This window comes from Antedon bifida, chromosome 4, assembly GCF_963402885.1.
Source record: "Antedon bifida chromosome 4, ecAntBifi1.1, whole genome shotgun sequence".
NCBI classification, from domain to species: Eukaryota; Metazoa; Echinodermata; class Crinoidea; order Comatulida; family Antedonidae; genus Antedon; species Antedon bifida.
In genome coordinates this window covers 6343630-6360104 of record NC_136229.1, presented here as the reverse complement: position 1 = coordinate 6360104, position 16475 = coordinate 6343630, and the positions used below count along the sequence as shown (strand labels likewise).

At 34.3% G+C, this 16475-nt stretch overlaps 2 protein-coding genes across 3 annotated transcripts in view; one reads left to right on the top strand and one right to left on the bottom strand.

Annotated features, from left to right (window-relative positions):
- The window catches only part of LOC144841286 (integrin alpha-8-like), a 53459-nt gene extending 42935 nt beyond the window's left edge, over positions 1–10524 (top strand). Inside the window, exons 24-30 of one of the 2 annotated variants that reach the window (XM_078697562.1) lie at positions 850–961; positions 1864–2025; positions 2617–2838; positions 3454–3561; positions 4510–4635; positions 5115–5157; positions 7953–10524. In XM_078697562.1, coding sequence (XP_078553688.1) covers positions 850–961; positions 1864–2025; positions 2617–2838; positions 3454–3561; positions 4510–4635; positions 5115–5157; positions 7953–7957 — 778 coding nt within the window. In that variant the 3' untranslated portion in view covers positions 7958–10524. The other variant, XM_078697561.1, reaches the window with a different exon arrangement.
- LOC144841295 (coiled-coil domain-containing protein 148-like) lies at positions 8098–16338 on the bottom strand. The gene is made up of 11 exons (XM_078697577.1): positions 16254–16338; positions 15746–15845; positions 14836–15592; positions 14534–14678; positions 14101–14307; positions 13375–13515; positions 12773–12891; positions 12186–12303; positions 12043–12093; positions 11851–11940; positions 8098–11456 (listed from the first exon to the last, which is right to left on the bottom strand). Exons 2-11 carry the CDS (start codon positions 15822–15824, stop codon positions 11283–11285), a joined length of 1881 nt encoding a protein of 626 aa, XP_078553703.1. The 5' UTR covers positions 15825–15845; positions 16254–16338; the 3' UTR covers positions 8098–11282.
- Between the last annotated feature and the right edge of the window lie 137 nt (positions 16339–16475).

Sequence of the window (16475 nt, the reverse complement as noted above, 5' to 3'; positions counted from 1 at the left end):
TGGTCGTTTTAGAAAGTTTATTGCTTACGCGAGGTGGAAAGACTGATAGCTAAGTAAAGATCGATGCATTTGCACATGATTTAGACATTTTTGTAAAATATATAACATTTTCTACATTAGCTGGCGATAGTAACTACATAAGCTGGGAGGCAATTTTCGTTACTACATAAGATGTTGACCACTTCTACATTAGCTGGTGTTGATTTGTATTTACTACATAAGCTGTTGGTGTTTCTACATTAGCTGGAGGTTTTACTACATTAGCGGTGGATTGTTCTACATTAACGGTTGTTTCGACATTAGCTGGCGTTTTCTACATTAACGGTTGTAACAAGCTCGAGTAAAAAAGGCATCTGTCTATCCTATCCTGCCAAAATAAGAAGAAAAAAGATGTTGTAGGTCTAGTATACACAAAGTATTTGTGTGCACTTTAAAAGAACCCAGTACATCTTTCAAAAGGAGTATGGGGTTACCCTGGTGTGCTATATTTTAATTTCAAGTCTCACTAGCCACTGTCTTGGACAGACAAGAGAGTGCTACTGACATGATCCTTAAGCTTGGTTCCCACTAGGATGCAACGAAAGGACGTAAGTGCAACTTAAGTGATTCAACCAATCAGAAGTGGTGGATTATGCAAATTGATGATTGTCATCGGTCGATCGATCGGCTTGTGTTGCGTGCTAGTGAGAAGCATGTACTTGCCTTTTTTAGAATAGTATAGGAGACATTTCCAAATAATTTGTTTTAGTTAATTTAAGATTTTGGTGTTATTACTAAGGATTTTGGGTCAAATATTTTACTTGTTTTTAAAAACAACCTCAACAAGCTTCAATTAATTAAATTTTTCAGTGTATCAAAGCCAAGTCAATTAAAGTTAAGCGGAGACGTAAAAGTATTGGCAGAATACTCAGAAGACACACCTGAAGAGCTTGTTGGTGATGAAGTTGAACATTTCTATGAGGTAATTTATTTTTATCCAGAAAAAGAAAAAAGAACCCAGTAAGGGTGTTTGGCGCAGTGTTTGACTTCTCTTCGTGGAATCGGAAGTTTGAGTCCAATTCACGTCGCATTACTTGTGTCCTTTAAGGGTCTTTCACACCTGTTCTTTCACACACGGTTCCCCACCAGTGCCAGAAAATCAAATCGAACATCAATGTTTCATTTTCACGACACTCGACGCGGCTATGCACCAATCGATATGCACATAGCTGCGTGGAAACAAAACATTGACATTCGATTTGCCGGTGCCAGACCCATGTTGGAACAGGTGTGAAAGACCATTTAGGCAAGAAACTTTACTTAATGTCTGTCTCTCTACCCAGGTGTAAATACATGTTTGATCCAACGATCGGGGTAATAATAATATTAATAGTTCATTCTTATATACTTTGCATATAAGCAAGCTCTCAATGCGCTGAACATTATTACCCCAGTCATTTTTTTGGATTAAACATGTATGGAAACATACTCCCATAATGCAGCTAGTAATCAGCGCAAAGTTGTGTCTTGATCTAATGGGGTACCCATTTATACACCTGGGTGGAGAGAGGCAAACGTTAGTAAAGTATCTTGCCTAAGGATACAAGCAATGCGGCGAGAGTTGGATTCGAACCTCGATCTCATAATCAGTAGTCGAACGTCCAACCCACTGCGCCACACGCCCTCACATAATGTGAAGCGAATAGCTTTGTGCATTAAGAGCTATATAAAATTGACATGTCAAAGCTGAAAATAATCAAAGGATCGACTAATTTAAAAGTGTACTATTCTCAGTGAAGTTCATGTACCATAAAAACCCTTTAAAGCCAAAGACAACTGTCATGTTACATGCCACAATAACCTATTATCTTTATTACCTTATAGATCCGTAACACTAATGAGAGTTCTTTTGGGAAAACTGAACTTGTCATTTTGTTCCCAACCAAGAACCAAGATGATGAATATCTACTCTATCTGACATCCATCAACAGTGATGGGGATCCTTGTACTGTTGAAGGGGGAAAAGAGAATGAATTAGGTTTAAAGGTAAAACTCCTGTCTTTACTAAAAAAAAAAGGTGTGATGTGATTACAAGTGAGAGGGGCGCCGTTTACCATACCTAAAGAGCCAAACAATGCTGGCATGGGTTTGCAGACTACTGGTCCCTAGTTCTGGTGGTTGAACAAGTCTTCTCGGATAGGGGCCTATAAACTGTAGATCCAGTGTACACAGTTATAACTGCACTTTAAAGAACCCAGTTCATCATTCGAGACGAGAAGGGAGTTATCCCGGTGAACTTGTTCTTGAAAAGGCTACTTGAGGACCGGCCAAATATGGCCGATTGCTGTGAGCTGAGTAGCCTCAGGGGACAAGTTGCCTTCTGTATGTGCAGCAGATGTTTGGCTGTGACTGACGTTCCTGGACAACACAGCAGTTAAACATTTATGTATGAACGGCTCAGTTTAGGGATTGACCTTTTTCTGTGAAAACATGCATATACAGTGTGTATAAAGTGAGAAAGGTGTTGTATAAACACAGCCTTAGTATATTGATAAAGCTAAGCTATAGGAAATCTTCCTGATATATTCAAAACCACACTCATATTAACATAATAATACTTTTTAAACAATTTCTCAGCTGAAAGATGATGAGAAGGACCCAGAACGTGAAGGAGAGAGATTAGCCCGACAGGCAGATGAACCAATTGAAGAGGATATCGCGTTCAGTTGCGACAATATGAAATGTGTTAAAATCACATGCACATTCAGTTCAATCAGCGGTATAAGTTCAACAACTACTGGGTCCAATAAGGCGAAAATCAGCATTAAATCTCGTTTATGGGCTGCAACATTTGTTGATGTAAGTTTCTTTTGGATTTATTAATAATGAGTATACTCAATCATCCAATGGTAAAGGACAACTTGACCAAGGACCATATTTTAACAACGTTTTAGGGATGTACATATGATTTCAGAACCATCGCGAAATTAAGAATATCGCCGCAAAATTTATGTCTTGAGTTTTCTGGCAAAGTCTGGCAAATCGCGAAAATTTCTAGTAAACACACTTTGTAAATAAATCGTAAAAAATATAAATGCTGATTTTTTTTATTGTTTTTTTTACTCATAAGTAGATTTTGCGATGCACCTGTGACGTCACAGCAATTTACGGCAACGGCGAGCGAGTGCGGCGATATCCTTAATCTCGCTATTGTTTTTTATATATAATGTATTATATATAAAAAGAGCTTTGTATCTGTAATTCTGTATATGTACATTTGTTTACGAAATAAAGAATTTATTATTATATGTATATTAAAAGCTCCTTAATCTACTGCATTAGAAGTCAACATCTTAATATATGAATTTAAGTAATAATAATAAAATCTTTATTTTTGCAACGGATAAAACTTGTTCACCAGAAAGGTGTTCCATGAGGCCGTATAAAATTGTAACAATTTTCTTTTCTCTCCAGTACACGACATCAGTTGATTTAATATCAACTGCTAATGTGACTGTTAAAGACAGTTCATATGCTATTGCAAAGAGTGACGATTACATAAATTTACAACAAATGACTCAGGTTAGTGTACCTTATTTACTATGGTTCTTTGTTGGCTGTGGTAATGTTAGTTGTGGTAATGCTGGTTGTGGTAATGATGGTTGCGGTAATGATTTTTGCGGTAATAAAAAAAAATGTTGAATGTATTATTATGGTCCTCAAGCTTAACTGGAAACTGAGGAAATTCAGATTAGGCCCTCAACGGTCCCACGGCAGCCAGTAGTGTAAGGCCTACCAGATCAATATACCGGGAGACAATCCCCTACTGTTTTCGAATAGTGTACCAAGTTGCACTGCTAAGTACACGGGACCAACAGGTTTACATCCCATCCGAAGGATGAGGCAATGAGAGTAAAGCATCTTGCCTAAGGATGCAATTAGTATGGTACAGATAACCTCGAACCCATGCCTATCACATGCTAGTCCGATATTATCATTACACCATCACTCTCTGGTGTATACAGTACCTGCCGCTATTTCTAGATGGTCTCCCATCTAGAACGCAACTGGGCCCGACATTGCTTAACTTCGGTGATCTGACCATATTGGTAGTAGTTCTCGAGAAAATGCAATTTCAGTTTACTTGTTACTTTAAGACTGCTCACCGGCTTTTGAAAAATTCTGTCCTATCTTTTAACACTAGCAGGACTAGTATATTAAAAAGTGGTCCAGAATTGGGACCATGGTCCCAAATGGTCCCACAATTTAATGGAATGGTCCTTGACCACATATCTATCTGTATATTCATTTTGGTAAAGATCTACTTTTTGAGTAATCCTGCTAACAAACAAACAAACAAACAAACACATGCTACCGATTACATATACCTCCTTGGCGGAGGTAAATTATCAATTATTATTAAAATTGAATGCTGGCACTGTAGGCTACTACTGATCTGGTCGGTCAAGTGATTGTGATGATTGAGTTGTGATAATGTTGAGAGTCTTAAATAATTTGTATCTATTACAGGTGAAGACGACAGCGAACCCAGTACAATATCTCATAAAGTCTGAAGGACCGGTATGGTGGATATACGTGCTTGCGATTGTAGGTGGTCTCTTACTGTTAACGCTACTCACTCTCTTACTATGGAAGGTAATGCAATTGTATAAAAATGAGTCTTTAATCTATCTTTTTCAGACAACAGACAAGTCCTTGGTGGTCCCATTGAATTACCAAAATTCAGTTTATAAATAAAGTTTTTGTACACGAACACCATTGAAATAAAGATGAATACATTGTTTTTTTTAATTTTTGGTTGGTGGTTTACATTTTGATTTACATACTATTTACAATGAATACAAAAAAAGCGTTTAACCAATGAATAAAGAGATCTTATGAACTTGCTATTAAATATGTGAATAGAATTATAAACAAAATGATTGTCGGCAACGATTAGTGTTTTGATTCAGAGTGATTAGCTTACCAGTTTGGCTAAGCTTAAAGAATTTATTTAGAGGGTGCTCGGGATACTTACGAATTTACAGTTTTTTGGATGTCCTTTTCATTAAAATGGTCTTTCAAATGTTGTACTATGGTTTAATTTTACAATCTTTTTTCCTTTTTAATTTCAGTGTGGGTTCTTTAAGAGGAAAAAGTACCAAACTGTTAGCCAAGGTGAAAAACTTTAAACCACAATACGCATCTAGACTGCGTGTACACAGCACTTATATAGATATGCACGCATGTACATGCATGTGTTTGCATGTGACATCTACAGCATGTGTGATGGCGTCAACGCACTACATATTTGGTTTATTTATTTATGTATCTTTATTAATATCTTATATAGGGTAATAATTATTATGTTAACTTAAAAGTGCCCATTTTTTTTAATGCACCAATAATTTCCAGGGTACCAGGGAGAGACCGTCCTATTATTTTAATGGGTATTTTGTTTATTATTTGCAATATAGTATCGTATTTATTAATAGGGTGACAACTGTCATTGTTTTTCTTGGTATTTGTGACCAAAAAATGATTATAAGGTAATCAACATACTGGTTACATGATATACTTGACTGCACATCGTTGCAATTTACTACATAATAACAAACTGCGATTAAAAAAAATGCCGGTATCGGGTCACAGCAAATATTCCATGCCTGAGATGGATACTATAATTTTGTCTCCAGAAATGTTTCAGATTTCAGACAACCATACTGGCCCGTTAAAGCCTGTTTTCCAGTTTTAAGTTACGTTGAATTTTCGAATCGTTACAGTTGAAAATAAATAATGATGATCGACCCGAACCGTGAATATTTACACATTTTTATGCGATTGTTCATGGTTTTTCTTAGTTCTATCAAGGTCAGTCACATGCAGCCGGGTCCGCATGAAATTTAGAAAATTCCCGAGTTCTTGATGATGTAAACCATTTGATTGGTCAGTTTTAACAATCACATCATTAAAGTTAAACTCGGTTCAACTTCAATGATTTCAGATTGTTAGCGTTTATTTTTACCTCCTTTTCCTGTAAAATCATTGAATCTGGTTAATTTAACGCAACTCAACTTTCACTGGAAAACAGGCTTCAGGAGTTATTAACGGAACCGTGTTCTGCCTGAAAAGGGCTTTAATAGTGATGCAAACAAAATATAAACATCCTTCTTTTATCTGTTTGGCTGTTAAATCACTAAATGTTACTGTTTGTGCATGTGAATGCTGTATGCATGTAATTGTTAACTATTATGTAAGCACACAGTAATATAATGTAAAATGTTGTTAACAAGCTAAACATAAGCACACACTATCTTAAAATATACTGTATATATTTGCACCATTTTTATGCCAATGTATATATCAAGCCATTATATTGCCCACCGATAAACTTTTTATTTGCTAATTAACAACTTTTATTATTAATAATATGTATTATTTATGTTGAATGTTTTTAACCTGTAACCTGTTCATATGTTTGTAATTAAAAACAAACTTTAGCAAAAAAATATTTTTAATTATGTGTAGAAATTTAAAGAAAGACATTATTTTGGTAATAATGATAAAAGAGGAGATTTATAAAAAGAGACAATGTCAAACTTATTCTACTGCAGCAACAAGGTGTTTTATTGTTTGCTGCAGTATCTGCCACATATTAAACTTCTACAAATAAACAAACTAAAATCATAAAGTATTGCAGTAAAATAAATGTATTTACTGCAGTAACTGCAGTTGTATAATTTTGACAAGCTCCCTTATGTTGGTATATATTATTTAATGTTTTATGGTACTTCGCTGTATCATACTATAATGCACAGTTCTCAAAAATGATGTGCTTCAAAGCCACATAATTAGAAGATAAACAGTTTACACACAACATACATAGTCTTGTTTTAGTTTATGCATACCCTTTATTAGTAATAATGTAATTCTAGAAATTATTTCGTTCCTGCCCATATATGGGGTATATAGTTACCATCATAATATAAATTTAAGAATAACTAACATACATAGAATTTCCAAGTTCAAATTTGATTTATTTTGTACCCGTTGATTTATCAATTGATTGGTTATACATTGTAGCATAAACATCACAACCACATCTTACCCTCTTCCCCACCTTCCTCATTTGTAATTATCCAACACTTCATCAAGCGGGCAGTTCTTTAATAAATGAAATAAAACTTGTTATTCCAGCTACAGCATTAACAGCTCCTCAGTCAGGTAAACGTTGAGCAATGACCTCACCAATTGGCACTTGACACTTGGTAGTCCCAGGGCTAGAACGTGGTTTCCCCACCACAAGCACAAATATTCTCCATGATCACGTTATATATATATATTACTGTTATTTGTATAAACTGTTTACACTTTTCAGATAGGCTATTGTCTGAACATTAAATGAAACAATTTAACTTAATCTACACATATATTTACATTTCCTCTCTCACTATACATTTTAATATAAGTATTAAAAACCACTGTAGTTTTAAGAATCAATGATTAATTTATATCACTTTTAAACCACATTTATAATAATCTTGAATAAAAAAATTGTCACTAATTTAAGAAGATCCAGAGATCTACAAAAAATAATATATACTTGTGTTACATATATTTTGCCGAAAAAATAGGGTTTACAAAGAAAATTTAGCACATTTAGCAAACTGTAAATGATCGTATATCGTTTCAACACTTTATAAGTGGAATGTACTACTATATACTGGTGGTTGTCCCCTGAAATACTCTGCCAGCTTTTGGCTGAGGTGCTTTTTCGATCATTGGTATCCATATTTATGGCTTGTTTAATAATATGTGTATATTGAATAATAAACACAAATATATATTCCACATTTAATCACATTACACTTATATATAAGAACTCCAGGTGCATGCATGTGATGCTTGTATTCTACTACTACTCCATTATGCTTTATTATTATATTTTCTTGTTTAAACCTTAATTCCAATAGGTTGAGGACGCTTGTTTCTTCCATAAATCGTCAAAATCATCTTCAACGTCTTTTATACAGCGACAACCTCAACTCAACATCGTCTGGATATTTTTTGTTTTTTGTACGCATTTTGTATATTAATACCTTTCTGTAACATTTCTTAATGTAATTCTCATGCAATGACAGTGGAGACAGGACAACCCACTAAATAACTAAGGTTATACCAGAGTATGTATGTTACATTTCACAATTTGTGATAAATTAATTATTTTCTTTATTCTATGGTAAGTTAAGTTAAAATATGTAATTTAAATAAAATATGCACAAGATATTCCATATCGTTTTGTATAAAAAATGTCCAATGCGATGGAGTAATGTATGTTACTGCAGTAGAGCCCCTCCTTTGGTACACCCCTATTTAGGGGACACTCCTATTAAGGGGATACTCCTATTAAGTAGACACTCCTATTAAGGGGACACTCCTATTAAGGGGACACTCCTATTAAGGGACACTCATAATAAGTAGACACTCCTATTAAGGGGACACTCCTATTAAGTGGACACTCCTATTAAGGGGACACTCCTATTAAGGGGACACTCCTATTAAGGGGACACTCCTATTAAGGGGACACTCCTATTAAGGGGACACTTTTATGTGAACAAACAAAGGGCAATATATATATTTGCACTTCAATCAACACCTATTCAGGGGACACCCCTATTATATTAACGAGAAACTTCTTGGGGCCCCAGACATGTCCCCTTAATAGAGGTTGTACTGTAATAACTTTTCTAACAATATAAATTATTTCAAAAAGCAGTCTGTTTACTGGACATATTATGAATACCTTTTGGCCAAGCGTTGTCTCGTTTATTTTCTTAAGTCCAATCAAAAAGAATTAGAATTGTGCAAAATATTGAATAAAACTCCCTAAGCCCCAAATGAGACTTTATAAACACAATCAAAATAGTTTATCCATCCTGTAATTTGCGAGTTGCTCACTGTTAAATGCATATGAAATTTAAAAAAAAATATTATAATTGGGTGGTTTGAGGAAAACATAACATTAATTTTATATATAAAGTACTGATTTTTTTTTCACATTTCACCAAATAGTTTTAATAAACCAATTTTAACATATCTCATAACAAATATTCTTTTACTAAATATTGCTTCTAGACATTTTTCTATTGTAATTGCCAAATTTTCAATATTGTAATTTTTTTAGAAAATAGTATTTAAAAAGGAAAGCACTTGTAATTAGTAAATTTGTAGAATAAGATAGTAAACAAAAAATTAGTAAATTTGTAACATTTTCTATGTTAAAATTATTTACTGTATTATGTAATTTGTTAAATATTTGTTTTAATATTAAAGAGGCTGGTACTAATAGAATAGAGTATTTGTTCGTCAAAATCATGGACTAATTAATTTTTGTTGTTAAACATTGTAATTTAGCGTTCATCATGCTTGAGTAAACTATAGTATAGGCGAACCTGCTAAGTTTCATTGTGCTGTGCACACAATATGAAAACCCCTGGCTGTGCACCGAAGCATAACAAATCCCCTGCTTGTGCACTGGAGCATAACAAATTCCCTGCTTGTGCACTGAAGCATAACAAATTCCCTGCTTGTGCACTGAAGCATAACAAATTCCCTGCTTGTGCACAGAAGCAGACAAAAATCACCTGCTTGTGCAACAAAGCATAAAAATATCCACTGCTTCACTGAAGCATAAACAATTCCCTGCTTGTGTATTAGAGCATAAAAGATTCCCTGCTTGTGCGCTGGAGCATAAACAATTCCCTGCTTGTGCACTGAAGCATAACAAATTCCCTGCTTGTGCACTGAAGCATAACAAATTCCCTGCTTGTGCACTGAAGCATAACAAATTCTCTGCTTGTGCACAGAAGCAGACAAAAATCACCTGCTTGTGCAACAAAGCATAAAAATATCCACTGCTTCACTGAAGCATAAACAATTCCCTGCTTGTGTATTAGAGCATAAAAGATTCCCTGCTTGTGCGCTGGAGCATAAACAATTCCCTGCTTGTGCACTGAAGCATAACAAAAAACTTTTATCTGTTTGAAAGCATCATGAAAAATTAAATTGTAATTGTGAATTAACTCAATCATGATGAACATACTTTTAGATTCTTTTTACAACAATAGTGTATTGTGTCTATGCGGCAGGGATGTGGTTTTACTTGTGATCTGTAATCATTTTATTGATGATTGATTGATTTATTTTGATTAGGAACTGACAACTGTGTGTTACATTACTAATCAATGGCTATACATTAAGGCTGCCAAATGATTACAAAAATTCTAGCTAATTTTGTCATAATGTAATGCCATAAAATACTGTTATGTTACAGTGCATTTTGTAACTAAAATATTTATTATTTCTCAGGTCCCTCATAAGAGTTACTTGTTTACTTTTTGCACTCACCCTTTATGTTTATGTTGGTTACATCTCTGCTGTAGTACAATAGATATACCAGTAATTTTTTATTTTGTCAACAGAATTTCTTTTTGTAAACATAACTGTACTGTTTTCTAATAAATGCTTATACATGTTTAATATGAATTAGAATGTTTAATTATTTCATAATTATGGTAATTCACTAGTAATATATTGCACTATTTTAAAGCTCCGTCTACACTACAAACTTCAAGCCCATATATGGACACGATGATGTCATATCACTACCATATTTAAGCATATCACTACCATATTTGGGTACATCACTTTTTTGTCAAACCAATTTGATATTAGCGTAGACAGAGCTTAAAACAATAATATACATACATAACAACAGTTCTTTTTTGAATAAGCTCATTCAAATGTTATCATCCATACACCTAAACGCTAAATGAAATTCTTAAAACAACTAGAAGGGCACTCAGGGAGCGCAAACCTCCACCTAGGCATATGAAAATTTTATGACGTGTTATGATTATGATTATCCTTTAAAATCTTTAAACTTTTTAAGTAATCCTGCTAACGAAACAAACGCACGTGATCTTAAATAACTTAAATAACCTCTCGCTATTCTGGCGGAGGCAATAATATACATATTTATGCTACAGTGCATTTTAAATATATTTTATTAGCAGTGTAGGCTTGAATAGCTGCAAGTTATACTATCCACTAGTTGGCAAAAGGTAAATTTGAATTGAATTTCAAACATCAGAATAGTTTAATTCACTGTCGTTACCAAATCACATATTTGAAAGTATTTTTGGAAGGCCTGGTCATATATCCATCACAACACTTCAACCTGGCAAGATTTACTATGATGTCTACAGATTAATTGTGTCAAAGTAAAAGGTACGCTTCAAGAATCAGTGTTCAGTGTGTTCGGTAGTCATAACCTGTTTCATGCCAACTGATAGCATGTCTCGACGTGGCGGTTTAATTGGCTTAATTGTGGCCAGCATCATTTTAGCATACGGGTTCTCGTGAAGACCAGCTTTCCTGAGGGCCTCCTCCATACGTAAACGCGGGTCAGCTTGCACCTGCCAAAATTTAAAAAAACAAAATTTATCTAACGTTTATTTTATGGTCAACACTAAAGCTATGTTACTTTATTAATATTTATGAGCAGGAAAAATATGAATATTCATTAGTGTCAATATCAATCTAAATATATAAAATTGTGCTGTTTAATATTCATGAGGAGGAAAAATATGAATATTCATTAGTTTCAATCTAAATATATAAAATTGTGCTGTTTAATATTCATGAGGAGGAAAAATATGAATATTCATTAGTTTCAATATCAATCTAAATATATAAAATTGTGCTGTTTAATATTCATGAGGAGGAAAAATATGAATATTCACTAGTTTCAATATCAATCTAAATATATAAATAATACTTAGAATCCTAGTAGAACACATTTCAACTTACAGTTTCTGAGGTGAAGCTAACAATATCAAATAGTGGTTTCTGCATATTGATGTCCTCTTGTACGCCGATTCCTTTCTTCGCATTTGATGCCTAAAAAAGTAAGAACATTAAAAATGTATGTGAATCATGCAGGCTCTGCTCCAGAATCAGTTATTGCAATCCATGGCCCTAATTGTTTATTTGAATACTAACCACTGTATCTTGCATCATTCTCACTGGGTCAAAATCAACATGAACTTCGACCTGAAACAGAATAAGGTTAAAGGTCATTTAGAAGATTGCATTTTTTTACTGCATTTGTGAGTACAATTTGTATTATTCTTTTGCGTTGTTACCTGTTGCCGTAAAGCATCCAATCGTTGTTCTCGTTTTAGATCTTCTTCTCTTTTAAGTTCTCGTTCTTCCTCCTTCATCTTTTCTCTTTCAATTAAAAGCTGTTCACGGAACTCAACACTATAAAAAAGCAATTATTGTCTATTTTAATCATTTTCAAAAACTATAAAACCTTTTTAACATTCCTGTTATGTTGATTCTATAGAAGACAATGATGATGGTAGTTACGATCTTGATAATGATTGTGATCTTTACTAATGCTAATCTTAATGATTATCATTATGATTATCTTGATCTTAATGTCCATTATCTAGATCAGTGCTAATCTAGATGATGATATGCTGTTAATCTAGATGATAATAAACATGTAGATATTGATGTTCTTGCTGATTTTATAGTCATCATAATTATCATTATCTTGATGATGACCTTAATTTAATTAACCTTGATGTTCGTGATCTAGATGACATTCTGATAATCTAGATAATAATCATGCTTATATTGATAATAGTGAATAGTCATCATAACGATCAAACTATATGACGATTATGAATGATATTGTTGATGTAGATAAGGTCAAAGTTCAAACCGTTGTTGATCGTGAATCGCCTGTTTTGCCATGTCCTCTTTAAGTTGAGCCAGTCTTTTCTCGTCAGCCTCTCTTTGTTGAGCTTGCGCTTTTTCTAATTTCTCATGAAATTCATCGATCTTAATGTAAGTAGATACCAAAAATTACAAAGATGTATTATCCCCAAAAAGTTCCTAACCCTACCCCTTCTCACCTCAGTTTGGGGGTTCTCTCTCACCTCAGTTTTGAAGTACTTCTCTCATATCAGTTTTTGGGGTGCCCCATTCACTTCAGTAATTTGGGAGGTTACCCTCTCACTTTAGTTTGTGTTCCTCTCACCTCAGTTTGGGGTTCTCTCTCATCTCAGTTTTGAAGTACTTCTCTCACCTCAGTTTTGAAGTACTTCTCTCACCTCAGTTTTGAAGTACTTCTCTCATCTCAGTTTTGGGGGTGCCCTACTCACTTCAGTTTGGGAGGTTCCCCTCTCACATTAGTTTGCGACGTGCCCCTCTCACTTCAGTTTTGGGGAGCCCTTTTCACCTCAGTTTTTAGGGGTGCATCTCTCTCATAAGGGGGCTATACACATCAGTTATTACAACCCTCAGTTACTTCACAATACTTACCTCTAGCTTTTTAGTAGCTCTTCTCTTCTTTTCTTTCTCCAGTTCTTTCATTTGTTTCCTATGTAATTTCTCTTGATTCCTGGCAAAGATCTCAGCCTCCAACTGCAAAGCTTCTTGCTTTTGCTCATGCCAAATTTTTAACTAAAATAAAATGTATACAGTAATAGAAGAAATTAAAAGTACATGTTAGAAATATTTATATATCTCTGTATATTTATTCAAAAATTCACATTTAAAATTACATACATGGCAGCACATGGCTGAATTGCATATGTATTACACAATACAAAATATATAAACTATAGACAACACTATCAACAATATATAAATGTATAAATACGAATAAGTTAGACTGCAGATACCTCAAATAATACAAGCAAAAAAATAAATAAATTAAAGTTTGTTCAAAAGTTCAACCATAAAAGGAACTGGACTAGTCTGGAAACGTTTTGTTTTATAACTATAATTTTCCACTTTACGATTATGTCTAAGGGTCATGCAGGATCTATACTGAGGGGCAGGGAACCAGGTGGAGAATTGACCAGAGGCGTGTGCTTTAGCGGCAAAAACCTTGCAAGAGTGCCATCTTCTAGTGTGGACTGGTTCAAGATTTAAAATGGCAAGAGAATCCTTCAGCTATAATAATAAGTCTGACTAATTGATTGATTCTCTGCTCAACACAGTTGGATATGCCTAGTAGCTTCTTAAAGGAATAAAGCTGCCTACCTTATTTTCAAGTTCTTGGCAAATTTGCTTCTGTTTCTGTCTGTTTATTGCCTTAATAAACTCTAACTCTTTTGCGAGACAGGCATCTGCAAACGTAGATGCTACACGGTTGAACAACTCCTGCTTGTCTCTCGCCCAGCATTTGATCAACACTCTACGAGTCTCATTGTAAAAACGGTCACCGATAATCCATTCTTCATGGGTCACCTGTATGTAAATAAGATAAAAAAAACATTATGATTGTATAAAACAAAATTACAAAGGGAATAGATTTTAACCAAAATAACTGTCAAATGAAAGTTTTTGAAGAATTTATTTCAGTAGTAATTTTATTTGTTATGGTTTATCAAAAAAAACAAACAAAACGCACATAAATCATTTGAAACCAGATGAATTTTTTCTAGATTACTTCCCTGTGTTTTGAAAAACTTACAAAATCAGCTCTAGTTTTATGTGGGAGTAGCCTTTTCAACATGTCTAAATAGAGCATCCTTCGGTTCGGACATGTAGGTGGGTAGCGTTCAACTGTTGATTGGAAAACAAGATGATCCTCTTCTTCCCATCCATCCATTGGATTTCTAATTGAAAAATATTTTACAAATTTTAAAAACCATAAAAGTAATATCAATCGAAATTCATGCCTTTCAGTTTATGATAAAAAACAATGGAATTATGCAAAAAGAAATCGAGATAAAGACATTTTTTTTATAATACATAATTTTTTAAAAGCATTACCCTATAATATGTAAATGTTTAGAATCCAGGTCCTTCAGCTTCACTTTGTAACATTCATCTAAAACCAAAAATTGTTCTAAAACTTGCGATTTCAAATCTTCATCTGGACATTCTAAAATGTACGCCTCGTCAGGAATTCCTTCAACAACCATCTTACTAAAGGGCGACATCACATCTTGTAAATGTTGTAAGCCTTTTAGTTCGGACTCAATACACAGCTGTTCATACCTCAACTTATCAAGAATTTCAGTTTCTTGTGATTTTACACTATCGATAACCGAGCAGATATTTTTGTGTTGAAATACTAAATTCTCGCTTGGATTGTTTAAATCATCTTCGTTTTGTGACATCCACGATTGTAGATCCTCTCTTAATGTCCAAACGGGTTCAAGTGTTGCGGATTTAAATTGTTTTAAATCGTTCTTTAACTCTTCTACGTAATCTTCCACGTCAAACATGAACATCGTAATTATTGAGTTTTCTAACGTGCCATGGTCAATGAACAAATCACAGTCGTTACTCGTCCTTTTCCGTAAAGATTCAAGTCGTGCGCACTCTTTTAACCATGCCGAACAATGCTGTTTTATTAGGTTGTTTTTACGATTAGCTTTTGAAAATGAGGATAGTTTTTGCATTTTCATTAACATTAGATTGCCTGATACTTTTTTGTCAAGTGTATATGATTTTAATTTATCATAATCTACTCTAGCATACCGACTGCTTCCAAGACCTTCCTTCATTCGTACTACTAGTTTATCTAGAAAAAAAAACACAAAACAGTATTAACCAAACTTATAGGACAACTTGATATAATAATACAAATAATACCAAGACACCCACAGGTACCGTGCACTACCACTCAGAGGCAGTAGCATATCGCTGATTTTTTCACTTTTGTTGATGTACAGACCTGTTTCGTCATCTCTTGCAATTTCTTTTCTTCCAATTCTATGATTAGACAAGAAACTTCTCATATCACGACCTGTCATTTTGTTTTTTTCATTTATTATCTGTGGTATAAGATTTAAGAAGAAAATTAAAAATTAATTTACGGCAGCCGTGTTTTATTGAGTTCCATCATTTTAAATTAACGCACCATTTGTCCACTAATTCACAATCAACATCAAAAGTTAGGCGTAGGCCTTGCCTACAAGACCTCTTTGTTACTTCCAGGCTAGGCCTATGATAGCCTAGTTGAATACCCGCCTAGTAAGGGCTGTGTAAGTTAGTGCTAGGAGGCATAGGCTTCTCTCTACAACAAGCAAGCAAGTTGGGTAGGCCTAGACCTAGCCTATGTAGGCTAATATATTAGCCATCCTCTACTAGCCTAGTTATCATAATCTGTCTAGGCCTAGTCTAGCCTAGCTCTATTTAATTATTTATTAATGGTTAAATCCATTTGCTTTACGTTACGCTACCTTGGAGCTAGGCTGAGATATTAGATATAGGCCCTCGGCGTAGGCGCCGTATTATATTATTTTGTGTTTACAGTTGCCATTTTTGTTGCCTACATGGGTTAGTATGGAACGCCGTTGGTGCCTGGCAATAATACGTCAACACAGCTGCTCTCTCCCTATCCTAGATCCACCCATCATGTAAAAAAACATGATGCTGCCCTCTATACCTGTGATCATTCAAGC

Coding starts and splice junctions, on each gene's coding strand:
- LOC144841295 (XM_078697577.1), bottom strand. CDS start 15,824: ATGACAGGTCGTGATATGAGAAGTTTCTTGTCTAATCATAGAATTGGA. Junction 12,304..12,772: donor GCGATTCACGATCAACAACG/GTTTGAACTTTG, acceptor GCTTTTTTATAG/TGTTGAGTTCCGTGAACAGC. Junction 11,941..12,042: donor GAATGATGCAAGATACAGTG/GTTAGTATTCAA, acceptor TTACTTTTTTAG/GCATCAAATGCGAAGAAAGG.